This window comes from Mobula hypostoma, chromosome 23 (genome assembly GCF_963921235.1).
Source record: "Mobula hypostoma chromosome 23, sMobHyp1.1, whole genome shotgun sequence".
NCBI classification, from domain to species: domain Eukaryota; kingdom Metazoa; phylum Chordata; class Chondrichthyes; order Myliobatiformes; family Myliobatidae; genus Mobula; species Mobula hypostoma.
In genome coordinates this window covers 56,999,166-57,015,133 of record NC_086119.1, presented here as the reverse complement: position 1 = coordinate 57,015,133, position 15,968 = coordinate 56,999,166, and the positions used below count along the sequence as shown (strand labels likewise).

At 43.7% G+C, this 15,968-nt stretch overlaps 1 protein-coding gene across 4 annotated transcripts in view; it reads right to left on the bottom strand.

Annotated features, from left to right (window-relative positions):
- The window catches only part of med15 (mediator complex subunit 15), a 184,527-nt gene that overhangs the window by 106,575 nt on the left and 61,984 nt on the right, over window positions 1-15,968 (bottom strand). For 3 of the 4 annotated variants that reach the window (XM_063031694.1, XM_063031696.1, XM_063031697.1), the window contains 2 exons: window positions 10,215-10,436; window positions 8,388-8,573 (listed from right to left, as the gene is read on the bottom strand). In XM_063031694.1, coding sequence (XP_062887764.1) covers window positions 8,388-8,573; window positions 10,215-10,436 — 408 coding nt within the window. The remainder of the gene's footprint in view (window positions 1-8,387; window positions 8,574-10,214; window positions 10,437-15,968) is intronic. The other variant, XM_063031695.1, reaches the window with a different exon arrangement.

Sequence of the window (15,968 nt, the reverse complement as noted above, 5' to 3'; positions counted from 1 at the left end):
GGGCAGCACGCGGCTGTCCCAACTCCTGCCACACCACGCATTTCTGTTGTGTGGGCAAAGCAAAGCCACTGTCAACACACCCAGAGTCCAACAGGAAAAGTAATCTTCCCATTGTAATTAACTCATAGACTTCTTTAATTGAAGAAAAAAGTTAATTTTAGATCCACTTTTGCTGGGGGATGGAAAAGTATTCAAATTAAACCCAGAATCTCACACATTTGTTAAACTCGACAATGTGCTGAACAACAGAAGTTGGTAGGTGATCTCAAACGTTGTTACTGCAGCACCCTTTTAGCTGTGCTGCACCGATTTCAATAGAAAACAGTTTAATTAAACTCTTGGACTTGGTCTCATCTACCTGGATGACAGACTTGAGTGGAGTACCAATGCAGAGGCTACTTATGAGAAGGGCCAGAGTTGCCTCTACTTCCTGAGGAGACTGAGGTCCTTTGGAGTATGCAGGCCTCCCCTTCACATGTTCTACCAGTCTGTCGTCGCCAGTGCAATCTTCTATGCTGTGGTGTGCTGGGGCAATGGCATAAACCCGGGTGGTGCCAACAGGCTCAATAAACTGATTAGAAAGGCTGGCTCTGATATAGGAGTCAAAATGGACACACTGGAGGCCGTGGTAGAACAAAGGACCCTACAGAAAATCCTGGCAATTCTGGACAATGTTTCTCATTCTCTGCGTGCCGCCTTGGCTGAACAGAGGAGCACTTTTAGACACAAACGAAGACAACTTGCCTTCTGTCTCTATAATGAGTCAACCTATAGCGGGGAAGTGATGGCCCCTTCTTGCTAGACTGTTTGAGGTAACTTATTTTTTATTCTTTCTTACTTATCTTCCAGTATTTGTATATTTCTGTACTTGTAATGTTATGGTGACGCTGTAATTTCATTTGGGATCAATAAAGTATCTATCTATCTACCTATCTATTTACAGAAGCTTCAAGCAGTATTTTTAACCAAAGCTAATATTCAATGATCAAAAGGTGCAGACACTGTTTTACATCTGTGTAGTCGACCAACAACTGGACAAAACTGTTATAAAGTTTGCATGGGTACATGACGATGGTGACTACATGCTCAGCGATCAGGTTGCTATCAATAATGTGCTTTGCAAGTAAGTTATTAAATGCCACTGAACTGGAGAATGACACTAGCATACTTCATCCATGCTTTCCCCAGCAATACTGATGCTTACTGGTGGAGTCCAATACCTCAATCCAATGAGCCATTCAGCATTCAGGAGTTGGGGTTATGTGTCAGGGGGTTCCCAAATTGGGCCTATCTTGCCCTCATCTAATAGTCATTCAAAATCTTTCAGAGGGAATGGTAACATATTAAATATTAATTAGACACATCACTTTAATGCTTTGTTGCCTTGAGGAACCTGTACAATGGTGCCACACAGAGGTAATGACGTTATTTTACTGAATGAAATGTGCTGCCCCTCCTTCCCATACCCTGAGTGAGAGTGTGTCCTGCCAGTGATCATCACACCACACAACAGAAATGAAAGGAAGAGGGGGAAAAGTCACAAAGTAAATTGCAGCAATACAGAAAGCAGGTTCTCCAAATCTTGCTTTCTTTCGGGTTTATTTTATTGCTGCAGTGCACTCTTAACCTGCTCAGTTTTCAGTCCTGGCACTTTAATTGATCTATTTTTGCATGTGGAAATGCTTTAGATAATAGTGAAAAAGAAATCAAAATGTTTTTCTTTCCCACCTGCTCCTTAAGATTTTTAAGGACGTGTGTGCTTTAAAAAATAAAGTTTATATTCAGCAATACTCAAATGAAAGAGGCAGCTCGAGCAGTGACCACAGGACAGATGATCCAATGATTCAATTAGTTCACAGAAACACAGATAGCTAGCAAAGGGAAATGAGAGGCAATTCAGATGGGAAGTGTAACATGCACTGACCAACAGGCAATAGCTGGATCGAGACCGACCCGAGTGGGGAAGTTATTCTGGAAAACACAATCTACACTTTGAAATAAGAGCCGGCATAGAACAATGCGTTGAATTACCTCCTTCTGGGCTGCAACCATTCTATAATACACAACAAGTCAAGGCACATTTTTGGGACAGATGATAAGCCTGTCCACCAAGCTGACCACCAGTTCTGACTGGTGCTACTGTGCACTGCCTGTCCTTGTATCTAACTACATCTTTGCAGCTTCCATCATAAACATTAGGAACATCATCGAAAGTGACCAGCAAGTTGGTTGTGTGATTAAGTTACTTATTTCTCCTTTCTGATAGTTACATTTTCACTGCCCAATCATGACCAAAACTAGAGCCTGACGTACATGACAACTGCTCTCTACTCTCCTGGAAGTTAAATAACACTCAAAGAAATTTCACCACACAGTTTCCTGGACTGTTTCAGGGTTCAGATTGACATTCTGCTCTCAATGTCTGAAGAAAATATTACTTTCCAAAGTCCTTCCAACGATCTGATAACCCTTTTAAAAATTCTGTACTTCATCCCACTCCCAAGTGTTGTGAAATGGGAGATGGTCAGTGACGTGAAAATTCATCATTACAGTGAGCTGCCATGTCCTGTCCCTTCCTGCACAAACTGAACTTCACTGAGAACACAGTTAATACTTTTCACAGCTCCTGCATCAGGAAGACAAACAAACTGCCTACAATCTTTACCCAGTGTGGTATCATACACACTGATTTCAGAAAATGTATGACACCAAATGGACCATTATCCCATTGTGTTGATGCCAGTCCAAAGCAAGCTGCCCAGTCTAATCCAATCTTCCCTGCAGGTCTCAGCTCCTGAAGTACATATCCAAGTACTGTTTAAATGTGATGAGGGGCTGACCTACCAATCAGAGATAATAAACAATCCTAATGGATTCACATTATCGTAGCTGGTACTCCCAATATGGCCTCGTCTAGGTCAGTAAATCCCAGTACATTTGGGGGAGCACCTCAAAGCTCCTTCTTTTACACTACCCACTGTAAACACCCAGGATCCCCAGGTGGGCACCCACTTCCCACTCCCACTGACATGTCTGTCCACTGCCTTCGCTACTGCTACGTTGAGCCAGACGCAGGTTGGAGGAGCAACACCTCATTTTCTGTCTTGGTAATCCCCAACCTAATGGCATCAACATCAATTTTTCTAAATTCCGGTAACTGCTGCCTTCTGTTTCCACACCCCCATTTTACTTCCCTTTATCCCTCTGTTACCCCTTCTCTCCCCCCCCATCCTCACAACTTGCCCATCAACCTACCTCTCCCCTCCCTCCCTCATGCATTTATCGTCAAGTCTGAGTGAGTACGCCACAGCTGTCACTAACTCATTCAAACCTGTGTGGATGAGTGTGTGCCTACAGGAACATACTGTACATACCCAAATGAAAAGCCGTGGATGAACCAGGAGGTTTGTAGTCTGCTGAGGGTTAGACCTGTGACATTCAAGTCTGGCGACCCAGATCTGTACAAGAAAACCAGGTACAGCTTGCTGAGGACTAGCTCAAGAATAAAGGAACCTTTCCAAACAAGGTTGGTGGCAGAATGGGACGCTCATCAACTCTGGCAGGGTTTGTAGCCATTATTTCCTATAAAGCGAAACCTGGCATCATGAATGGCAGTGATTCTTCGCTCAACACCCTTTATGCATGCTTTGAATGGGAGAATAACGTTCTAGGATCCCTGCAGCACCCGGTGACCCTCTGATTTCTGTCTCGGAGGCGCTCAGGCTATCCTTTCAAGAGGGTGAAACCTAGCAAGGCACCAATACCTGGTAAGGCTCTGAAAACCTGTGCCAACCAACTGGTGGGCTGTTCAAAGACACCTTCAATCTCTCAATGCTACAGTCAGAAGTTCCCACCTGCTTCAAAAAGGCAAGTTATACCAGTGCCCAGGAAGAGTAGAATGAGCTGCCTTAATGACTATCATCCAGTAGCACTCACATCTACCGTGATGAAGTATTTGGGAGGATGGTTATAGGTAGAATTTACTCCTGTCTTAGCAAGGAGCTGGACCCTCTGCAATCTGCCTATTGCCCCAGCGAATGTGATCTCATCAGCCCTTCACTCGGCCTTGGATCAGCTGGACAATACAAATATCTATGTCAGGATGTTGCTTATTGACAATAGGTCAGTGTTTAACACAATCATTCCTACAGTCCTGATCGAAAAGCTACTGAACCTGGGCCTCTGTACCTCCCTCTACAACTGGATGCCCGACTTCCTAACCGGAAGACCACAATCCGTGTGGATTGGAAACAACTTCTCCACCTCATCAACAATCAACACTGGTGAGCTTCAGGGGTGTGTGCTTAGCCCACGGCTCTACTCTCTCTCCATCCATGACCGTGTAGCTATGCACAGCTCAAATACCATCTATAAATTTGCTGACGATGCGACTACTGTCAGTAGAATTTCAGATGGTGACGAGAGGGAGTACAGGAGTGAGATATATCAGCTAGCTGAGTGGTGTCACAGCAACAACCTGGCTCTCATTGTCAGTAAGACCAAAGAACTGCTGGTGAGCTTCAGAAAGGGTCAGACAAGGGAACACACACCAGTCCTCAGAGAGGGATCTGGAGTAGAAATAGTGAACAATTTCAGGTTCCTGGGTATCAACATCTCTGAGGATCTATCCTGGTCCCAACATATCAGCGCAGCTACAGAAAAGGCACAGCAGCAGCTATATTTCATTAGGAGTTTAAGGAGATTTGGTATGTCACCACAGACACTGGTAAATTTCTACAGATGTACCTTGGAGAGCACTTTAACTGGCTGCATCACTGACTGGTATGGCGGGGGGGGGGGGGTGGTGCTACTGCACAGGACTGAGAAGAGCTGTAGAGAGTTACAAACTCAGTCAGCTCCATACAGGCCCTAGCCTCAGTAGCATCCAGGACATTTTCAAGGAGCAATGCCTCAAAAGGCAGCATCCATCATCAAGGACCCCCAGCACCCAGGACTGGCCCTCTTCTCATTGCTACCATCAGGGAGGAGGTACAGAAGCCTGAAGGCACACACTCAGCGATTCAGGAACAGCTTCTTCCCCTCTGCCATCCGATTCCTAAATGGACACTGAAGCCTCACTACTTTTTAATTTCTATTTTAGCACTACTTATTTAATTTAACTATTTTACATATGCACTGTAGTTCAGCTTGTTTTCTATTACTGCTGCTGCAAAGACAGTAAATGTTATGACATATGCCAGTGATATTAAACCCAATTCTGATTGCCCACCTCCTTCCTTTCACTCCATGCTCTACTATCCTTTCTTATCAGTTTCCTTCTTCAGCCCTTTAGCCCTTCCGTCTATCACTTCCAGCTTCTCACATCATTCCCTTTCATCTCCCCTCCCATACCTTCCTACCTTCCCCCGATCACTTGCAAGCTCGTGCTCCTCCTTTACCCCCATAATTTTACTGTGTCTTCTGCCATCGTTCTTTCCAGACCTGATGAAGAGTCACAGCTCAAAACATTGAACGTCCATTTCCCTCTGCAGATGCTGCCTGACCTGCTGAGTTCCTCCGGCATTTGCGGCTATTACCTTCCAAATACTATTTCCATTGCACTTAGCAATTGAAACTATGTTTTATCGGCATGGAATTGAGGCTTTGGAATGTATTTGTAAATGAAGCAGAGAGCAGGCAAACAGCAGTAGACATCTGGTTGACAGAAGTGAAAGGACATGCTGCCAATGACTTCAAATGCAGTTCACATGAAAAGTAAATAACAATTCTTTGGGCTGTAAGAGCCTGTTTCTATATTGTAATATGTGCCTAACGTCTAGTCAATGTAACTCTTCAGACTGCACATATTCACTTGTATTTTAATCCAGGTAACCATTAGTTAAGCAGCAAATCAGACTGGCAAAGGTGCAAGTGAATCACTGTTCCAACAAGATTCAGCTACCAAACACATCTTTCCTCTCTGGTCAGCACTTTGAAAGGACTCTTTACTTTGTGACTCCTTGATCTGCTCTTCTGTCACCATCTTACAGCTTTTTCCCATGCAACATCCATGTTCCAAGTAGTCTTTCCAGCTGAAGCAACGGTTCGTAGAATATAGAATAGTACAGGCCCTTCGGCCCACATTGTTGTGCTGACCCTCAAACCCTGCCTCCCATATAACCCCCCACCTTAAATTCCTTCATATACCTGTCTAGTAGTCTCTTAAACTTCACTAGTGTATCTGCCTCCACCACTGACTCAGGCAGTGCATTCCACGCACCAACCACTCTCTGAGTAAAAAACCTTCCTCTAATATCCCCCTTGAACTTCCCACCCCTTACCTTAAACCCATGTCCCCTTGTATTGAGCGGTGGTGCCCTGGGGAAGAGGCACTGGCTGTCCACTCTATCTATTCCTCTTAATATCTTATACACCTCTATCATAGTTCGCTTGCACATTGTCTGTTCCATTCAGTTTTCACGATCTCTCTCTGGAAGAAACACTGATTGATCGATCATTTGACACTGCACTTGGAATGTGAACTCCCTGCTGACTGCCTCTTTAATTTTCCTTCCCACTCTGATCTCTGTACTGCTACAATGACAAGCCTGATGATCATTGTCTAGGCACACTGCAGCCTTACAGACTCAAAACTGAGTTACAACTGGTCACTTTTACTGTAAGTCAGCCATAAGCACCTTTATTCCATCTTCAATATCTCACTCTGATCCACTACTTGCAGATCATCACATTGGGGCGTCATTCTCTAATCGTCCTACGAATAGTCCTTTCCCACAGCACTCTTGACCTCACACTTTCACAGATCCTCTCTGAACTTTAAACTCTTTTCTCTCTCCGGATCAGTTCTGATGAATGATTTCTAACCTGGAAGAGTTGCTTCCCATAGATACTGTCTGACCTGCTGAGTGTTTTTATTTTTATTGTAGGTTTCCAGAATCTGCAACAACTAGAGAAATGCCAAAAGAACTCAGCCAATGAAACAGCATCTGTGGAAAGAGAAGCCAGTCAATTGCACGAGTCAGAGATTTTTCATCAACAATAAAAGGGGGTCTTGAACCTGAAAGAATGGTCAATTTCTCCCTTCACAGATGCTGCTTGACCGGCTGAGTTCTTCCAGCATTTTTCTTGGCACTGCACATTCCAGCATCTGCAATTCTTTTATTTTCACTAAACCTTTGCTTTCCCTGTCTTCTTGGTTCATTACTCTAAAGGTGACGCAAGTTTTTCATTAGCAAAAACTATCTCTGATTCTACCTCTTCCACTGACCACATGCAAGCCAGTTCCAAACCTGGTGAAAGTCTGTAAACTAAATCAGAAACAAGCAGTTACTGGGGCAGATCTTCCACAAGATTTGTCCCCTTACCCCTGTGCCAAGCTGATGTTCCAATGTGATCAACAGTACAATCTCCACAAACAAGGGAAAATCTGCAGATGCTGGAAATCCAAGCAACACACAAAATGCTGGAGGAACTCAGCAGGCCAGGCAGCATCTATGGAAAAAAGTACAGTTGATGTTTCGAGCCAAAACCCTTCAGCACAATCTCCATCAGGGAGACCAGATCCCAACACTTTGACATGGTCCAGTACTGAGGTTCATCAGTATCAAAACAGGCAGTCGGTCAGTGAGACCATGTTCCCAAGTTCAGTGCAGGTGGGCGGCCAGAGAGGACAAGTAGACAAATAAAACTGTTGGTAAAAATTAAAATTCCTTAAATGTAAATATCTAAGCAGCATGTCTACATACAAATAAATCAATAAAACTAATCCAAATAAATAATAAAACCAAACTGAATTACCTTTATCCTGAGAACGCATAACTCTAGTCACTGACTGCAGCTGTCATGGTTTAACCCAGAAAAGGCTCAAGAGAACATTTCCCAGCTTGGGAACAGACTGCCTGAGGAAGGTACTGCTGCCCTGATGGACTCCATGAGGATTCACTAGAGCGGCAAAAGTGGAAGGCAGGCATCCTTTGCTGACTAACAACAACACTAGTGCTGAAAACCAAAGTCTACGCGAGACCTTCAGCATCTGCATGACATCACTGGAAGGTGGGGGCCATCTGTGCTTTGTTTCAGAAAACAATGAGGTCAATAGCAATGCATTTGCCCTTGAAAGCAGACTCTCTGTAACATACAACGTGATATTTAGACTATCTCGCCATTATTCCTAAAACAGAGTACCAGCGACTATTAATGACAAGTACAAATTTTCTTCTGCAACTTCAAGTACCCAAAGCTGGAGGAGGAAAGAATCGGAGGAAGAGCTAATTCATAATTCAGAAGCAGGTTGCTTTACAAAAACGTGCAACTAACAGCCGGAAAAAGAAACCTGCAGAAACAAAGTACCACACCAGAAATCCCACGGTATCCTGATCAACTCATGCATTGAGGCAGACGGCAGGCATTCACACCATTATCCCTACCTGCCCTCCTGCTCCCATCTGGGCCTGTGCCTGAACCTGGGCCTGGGCTTGGGCTTGAGCCTGGGCTTGGGCTTGGGCCTGGGCTTGGGCTTGAGCCTGAGCCTGGGCTTGGGCCTGGGCTTGCGCCTGCGCTTGGGCCTGGGCCTGGGCCTGGGCTGTCTGCCCCTGTGGAAACTGTGTACGGACCTGAAAGAAAAGCATAAAAATTATACCAATGTGTTTGTACTTTCAGCTTTGCTCATTTCCACTCATCCACTTCTGTTATGTGAAACCTGCTCAAAATTGGACTGTTAACCAGTGCAGTACTAATACACAGAACCCTTTATTCAGGAGAATATAACATCAGGGAGGATAATTTAATCAGAGCCAGTGGCTCCAGTTTCCTTCCACATCCACACATGTAATGGAGGATTAATTGTACCTGTAGGTTTTCCATAATGCAGGCCAATGCAAAAAGAATCACAGGAAATTTGACTAACTGTGAAAGGGTAAATTGGAGGTCGAGGAAGTGAAGAGTGGGAAAAGGGACTGATGGGACCTGGTTAGAGCTAGGGAGCTGAACAGCTTCCCTCTGTTTTGTGATAAATTAAGGACAGTGGTTTTTGTCCATATGGACTTCAGCAACACCTTTGACAAGGTCCACATGGAAAGATGGTCAAGAAGGTTCAGTCGCTTTGCATTCAGAATGAGGTAGAAAATTGGATTCACAGGCGACAGTGATAGCAGATGGTTGCTTCTCTGACTGAAGGCCTGTGACTAGTGGTGTGCTGCAGGGCTCTGTGTTGGGTCCTTGTTATTTGTCATCTATCTCAACCATCTGGATGATAATGTGGTAAACCAGATCAGCAAATTTGTAGATGACACCAAGACTGGAGGCATAGCGGATAGCAAGGGAGGCTATCAAAGCTTCAGTAGGATTTGGACCAGCTGGGAAAATGACAGATAGAATTAAAATGTGGGGTTTTGCATTTTGGGAGAGAGATTAAAGTGTGGGGTTTTGCATTTTGGGAGAGACAAATCAAGGTACCAAGGACTTACATAGTGACATTAAGATGAGGTTATATTGCATAATGAGTTCAAAAGCCACTGAGATAAAGGCTTTGTGAAGCCAATTTTAGGGCACAGCTTGCTTCAGATGTGCCTGTGTGCTTAGAAGCAGAATGCCTTTCAGTAGGCATAGCCTCACCAGGCACAAGAGATTATGCAGGTCCAGCTATAACCGTCTCAATCACAGCGCTTGCATCAAAATAACATTATCAGCTCCCTCCCATCTTAATCATGAGCCTTACATAGCTTTATTACTAATTTTAAAGCATCTTTGCAGATGGGTTAGGGTGAGTGTATGGAGAAATTGATGGCTTTGAGTTGACTGTTGTTCTTAGAGCAAAAGAACAGATCCATTTCAACTCAGGGGGTCAAAATTCTTGGCTTTGGTAAGTGGAAGAAACAGCATTGGCAGGAGAATGAATCTGAGACTGCATATAGAAGAAAATAAGGCAAGTTAAGAGAATTCAACAGAGCTCATGTGAACTGATTGAAAGGGTAGTGGAATCAGGATCAAATAAAATCTTAAAAAGTAGATTGTTAATATATAATTCAAAAGGAAAAATGGCAAGCTTAAGAAGGTTATTTGGATAGATCTAGTAAAGCACAGGTCCAGGCATGGTGGGGAAACAGCATACAAGAAAGTTCCACTTGAACTATACATGTGGTCACAGCTGATCTTCTGACACAAAGTGAAAATCCTTCTCCAATACTGCTGAGGCAAGAGATGACAGCACTGTTAACCGTCCACAACACCACAGTACCCAACAAGAGGATAACTACCTGCTGTGGAGCCTGAAGTTTGATGGGTGGTGGCTGCTGCTGTGTTAAGGGTGAAGACATGGAAACCTGTCCAGACTGGCTGGGTACCTGAGCAACCATGGTCTGTGGCTGGGACTGTGGTGCCAGCTGCGGCTGCGGCTGCGGCTGGGGCTGAGACTGCAGCTGCTGGAGCTGCTGGAGCTGGATCTGCTGATGCTGCTGGAGCTGCTGTTGCATCAATCTCTGTAAGAACAAAGAGAACTTCAGTAACCTCCCGCCGCCGTGCGATACCCCACAGTACTGGTCCCAGAGCCATAGTGGCAGGACTGTACCCATCAGCACCAAAATCTCGTCGGCCTGCTCCTACCATTACCATGCCCCTGAACTCTAAACCACAACTCTAACCTGTAAATAAGAACACCATGAATGACTTGAGGGTAACACTTGAGCAATGCTGAAAGAATACATTAATTCTTTGCTAACCAAATCCACTGTTTCATAAATCAAGTTACAGAAAGTAAACACCCCCTACCTGCAACCACAACTCACCCTTACATCAGACATGTTTAATGATTTCTGTCAAACTCCATAAAATTGTACTATAAGTCTGCAAGTTGTTCTTCAGTTTTAAAGGAACAGGGTCCTTTCTGTATTTGGAACTGAACAGAGGTATGAAGGAACCTTGTATAAATTATACATGACTTGCACAACAAGGATCCTTGTGGATTGAGTTAAGAAACTGCAAGGGTAAAAGGACCCTTATGGTAGGTATATACAGGCCCCCCGACAGTAGGTGGGATGTAAACCACAGCTTACAACAGGAAATAGAAAAGTCATGTCAAAACCATGTTATGGTAGTCATGGGAGATTGCAACATGCAGGTCGATTGGGAAAATCGGGCTGGAAATGGATCTCAAGAGAGTGAGTTTGTTGAATGCCCATGAGATAGCTTTTTAGAGCAGTTTATCATTGAGACTACGAGGGGATCAGCTATACTGGAAAGGGTGTTATGCAATGAACCGGAGGCAATTACGGAGTTTAAGTTAAAAGAACCCTTCGGAGGCGGTGATCACAATATGATTGAATTCAACTTGAAATTTAATAAGGAGAAAGTCTAACATAGTAGTCTTTCAGTGGAGTAAGGGAAATTACAGTGGTATGAGAGAGGAACTGGCCAAGGTAAATTGGAAAGGTTGACAGCAGAGCAGTGATAACGTGAGCTTCCAGGAAAAATGAGGAAAGTTCAGGACAGATGTATCCCAAAAACATAGAATTACTCAAATGGCAAAATAGTACAATCGTGGCTGACAAGGAAAATCAAATCTATTGTAAAATCAAAAGTGAGTGCATACAACAAAGCAAAAATTAGTGGGAAGACAGAATTGGGAATCTTTTAAAACCCTACAGAGAGCAACTAAAAAAATCATTTGGAGGGAGAAGATGAAATATGAAAGCAAGCTAGCAAACAGTATCAAAGTGGCTAGTAAAAGCTTTTTCAAGTATGTAAAAAACAAAAGGGAGATGAGAGTGATATAGGACCGCTAGAAAATGAGGCCGGAGAAATAATAATGGGGATCAAGGAGACGGCAAATGAACTAAATGAGTATTTTGCATCTGTGGAAGACACGAGCTGTGTGCCAGATGTTGAAGGGTGTGAGGGAAGAGAAGTGAGTGCAGTCACTATTACAAGGGAGAAGTTGCTCAAACCCCAACCAGATGAACTGCACCTTAGGGTTCTGAAAGAGGTAGAATTAGAGATTGTGGAGCCATTAGTAATGATCTTTCAAAATTATTGGACTTTGGCATAGTGCCGAAGGACTTGAAAATTGCAGATGTCACTTCACTCTTAAAAAAAAAGAAGGCAGCAGAAAGGAAATTAAAGACCAGTTAGCCTGACCTCAGTGGTTGGGAAGATGTTAGAGTCAATTGTTAAGGATGAGGTTATGGAGTACTTGGTGACACAGGACAAGATAGGACAAAGTCAGCATGGTTTCCTTAAGGGAAAATTTTGCCTGATGAACTTACTGGAATTCTTTGAGGAAATTACACATAGGATAGATAAAGGGGATGCAGTGGATGTTGTATATTTGGACTTTCAGGAGGCCTTTGACAAGGTGCCACACACAAGACTGCTTACCAGGTTAAGAGCCCATGGTATTACAGCAAAGTTACTGGCATGGTTAGAGCATTGGCTAAGTGGTAGGAGGCAATGAGTGGTAATAAAAGGATCCTTTTCTGGTTGGCTGCCAGTGACTAGTGATGTTCTGCAGGGGTTGGTGTTGGGACCACTTCTTTTGACGCTGAATATCAATGATTTAGATGATGGAGTAGATGGCTTTGTTGCCAAGTTTGCAGATGAAACAAAGATTTATGGAGGGACAGGTAGTGTTGAGGAAACAGGTTGGCTGAAGAAGGACTGAGGCAGATTCGGAGAATGGGCAAGAGAGTGGCAAATGAAATACAATTCTGGAAAATGCATTGTCATGCACTTTGGTAGTAGAAATAAATGTGCAGACTGTTTTCTAAATGGGGAGAAAATCTAAAAATCTGAGATGCAAAGGGACTTGGGAGTCCTTGTGCAGAACAACCTGAAGGTTAACTTGCAGGCAGTCAGTGGTGAGGAAGGCAAATGCAATGTTAGCATTCATTTCAAGAGGTCTAGAATACAAGAGCAAGGATGTGATGCTGAGGCTTTATAAGTCACTGGTGAGGCCTCACCTTGAGTATTGTGAACAGTTTTGAGCTCCTCATCTAAGAAAAGATGTGCTGGCATTGGAGAGGGTCCAGAGGAGGTTCACAAGGATGATTCTGGGAACGAAAGGGTTATCATACAAGGAACGTTTGATGGCTCTGGGTCTGCATTTGCTGGAATTTCGAAGGATGAGGGGGGATCTCATTGAAACCTTTCAAAAGTTGAAAGCCTAGACAGAGTAGATTTTTCCCATGGGGGATGGAGAAGTCTAGGACAACAGCCTCTGGATAGAGGTATGTCCATTTAAAACAGAGATGCAGAGAAATTTTTTTAGGCAGAGGGTGGTGAATTTGTAGAACTTGTTGCCACAGGCAGCTGTGGAGGTCAGGTCGTTGAGTGTATTTATGGCAGAGATTGATAGGTTCTTGATTGGACATGACTTTAAAGGATATGGGGAGAAGGCTGGGGAGTGGAGCTGAGGAGGGGAAAGAAGGATCAGCCATGATTGAGTGACGGAGCAGATACGATGGACCAAATGGCCTAAACATAGTGATATTAGTGCAAGTTGAGAGAAAAATGGTCTGAGGAAGAATTAGGGCTTTTCAGGTCTTTATTATGTAAGGATTTGAATACAGGTGGTCACATTGCAATTATATAGGGCCTTGGTGAGAGCACTCTGGAGTATTCTTCTTCAATTTTGATCTTATTTCAGAAGTATCTGGAGTGTGTAGTGAAGGTTTAATAATCTAGTTCCTGAGTCTATATACTGTACATTTGTGGAGAGTGGATGGGGACTACATTCGCTAAAGTTTAGAAGAAAGGAAGGTTTCACTGAAATGTACAAAATTCTCTCAGGGCTCTGCAGGCTGGATATCGGGAAAACTTCTCTCTCTGCGAACAAATCTAGGATCAGGGGACAGAGTTTGAAAATAAGGGGTAGGTGGATTCCCTACCCCAGAGGGCTGTGGATATTCACACATTGTGTTCATTCAGATCAGAGACTGGTCGGTTTCTGGATATTACAGGAATGAAGGAATGTGGGGATAGTGCTAGAAACAATGCTGAGGTGAAATGTGAACAATAATTTACCAAAGGGCAGAGCCAGCTTGAATGACCGGATGTTCCACTCATCTTCTATAACACTGAGCAGTGACAGCTCAATTCTTAATGTGTGAGTGGCCACAGGACTGTTGTCCTTTACCTGTGCACACACGCATAATGACAGCATCACAGAGTTGGTGTAGGCTACGAACGGGAAGTGAGCTGAATTGTGTGATGCTCCAGTGTGCATCTCTTTTGCTCAGTAACAAATGGTACAGTAGCTGCTGCACAGTCCAGTTATCAGAATGCCCCTCGTCATGGCGTCTCATCCTGTCTCCTTTTCTGGGATATTTACATCCTTCTGCACTTGAACTGTTCAAGCTTATGTAGTTTATGTATGTCATGTAGTGAGTTGCTGCTGCAAAGAGCTAATGTTCATGGTGTTTATACCCAGGTTATATCTGCCCATGATAATGAACTTGAACTTAACAAACCATTTGCCCTGCTTACCACACCTGTGTACAAGCAGACCCTGGTCTCTTTGAAGATCAATACCACACATTCTTTTACCTTTCACAAAATGGCCTTTTGATGTTAAATGCATTGAAGTGGACAACCACATACAATTCCACATTATATTCAATTTGCCATGTCACTCATCCTGTCTAATCTCATCTAATTTAGTCTCACAGGCAGAGTTGGAAATTTGGCCCCCTCAATCAGACTGTTGATCAGAGGGGTCTCGGCCTGAAACGTCGACTGCACCTCTTCCTACAGATGCTGCCTGGCCTGCTGCGTTCACCAGCAACTTTGATGTGTGTGACTACATAAAACTGTTTCAGTTCATCAATATTTCTGGGATACCTTGCATGAAAAGCCCTCTTCAGGTCATGCCACAGCATCTCAATTGGGTTAAAGTCAGGAGCCTGCTGTTCCAAAACACAAATTTCTTCTTTTTAAACCACTCTGTTGTTGATTTACTCTTGTGTTTCGGATCATCATCTTGTTGTACCATCCCACTTCTGTTACGCTTCAGGTGATGGACCGCTACCCTGACAGTCTCCTGTAAAATGTCTTGATACAATTTTGAATTCGTTGTTCCCTCAATATTGAATTTGTTGTTCCAGGCCCTGAGGCAGCAAAGCAGTGCCAAACCAAGATGTTCCTCACTGTTGGGAGGATTTAGTGTTGGTGGGCCTTGCCTTTTTTTCCCTCCAAACATTGCGGTGTGCATTTCTGCTAAAAAGTTCAACTTTTGTCTCATCTGTCCACAGAACATTAGCCCAAACTATTGTGGAACATCCAGGTGATTTTTTGCAAACTTGAGATGTGCAGCAGTGGTTTCCTCTGTGGTGTCCTTCCATTAACATTATTTTTGTTCAGTAATGGACACATGAACAGAGACTTTAGCAAGTTCTAGTGGTTACGGCAGGTCGTTTGCTGTTACCGTTGGGTTTTTCCCCACCTCATTCAGCATTGCACATTGTGCTCTTGATGTGATCTTTGCAGGACACCCACTCCTAGGGAAAAGTAGCGACAGTACTGAAGTCCTGCTGAAGGGTCTTGGCCAGAAAAATTGACTGTCTCTTTTCCATAGATGCTACCTGGTCTGCCTAGTTCTTCCAGCATTTTGTGTCTGTTGCTTGGATTTCCAGCATCTGCAGATTTTCTCTTGTTTGCGATTGAACAATACTGAATTTCCTCCATTTGTAGACAATTTCTTGTACTGTGGACTGATGAACACTCAGGTCTTTAGAAATGCTTTTGTTGCCTTTTCCAGATTCATGCATCTCTACAATTCTTCTTCTAAGGCCCTGTGAAAGTTGTTTTGGTCGAGGCATGGTGCACATAAACAGATCTTTCTTGAGAAGAGCAGCCTCTGTAACCTGACTTTGTCTGTCTTTTTTTTATAGGGCAGGGCACCTCTACAACTCACACCTCCAATCTCATCTCATGATTGGAATACCTGACTCCAAATAGCTTTTGCCGAAAGCATTACCCCAGAGGTTCACATACTTTTTGAACCTAGACTGTGATTGTTT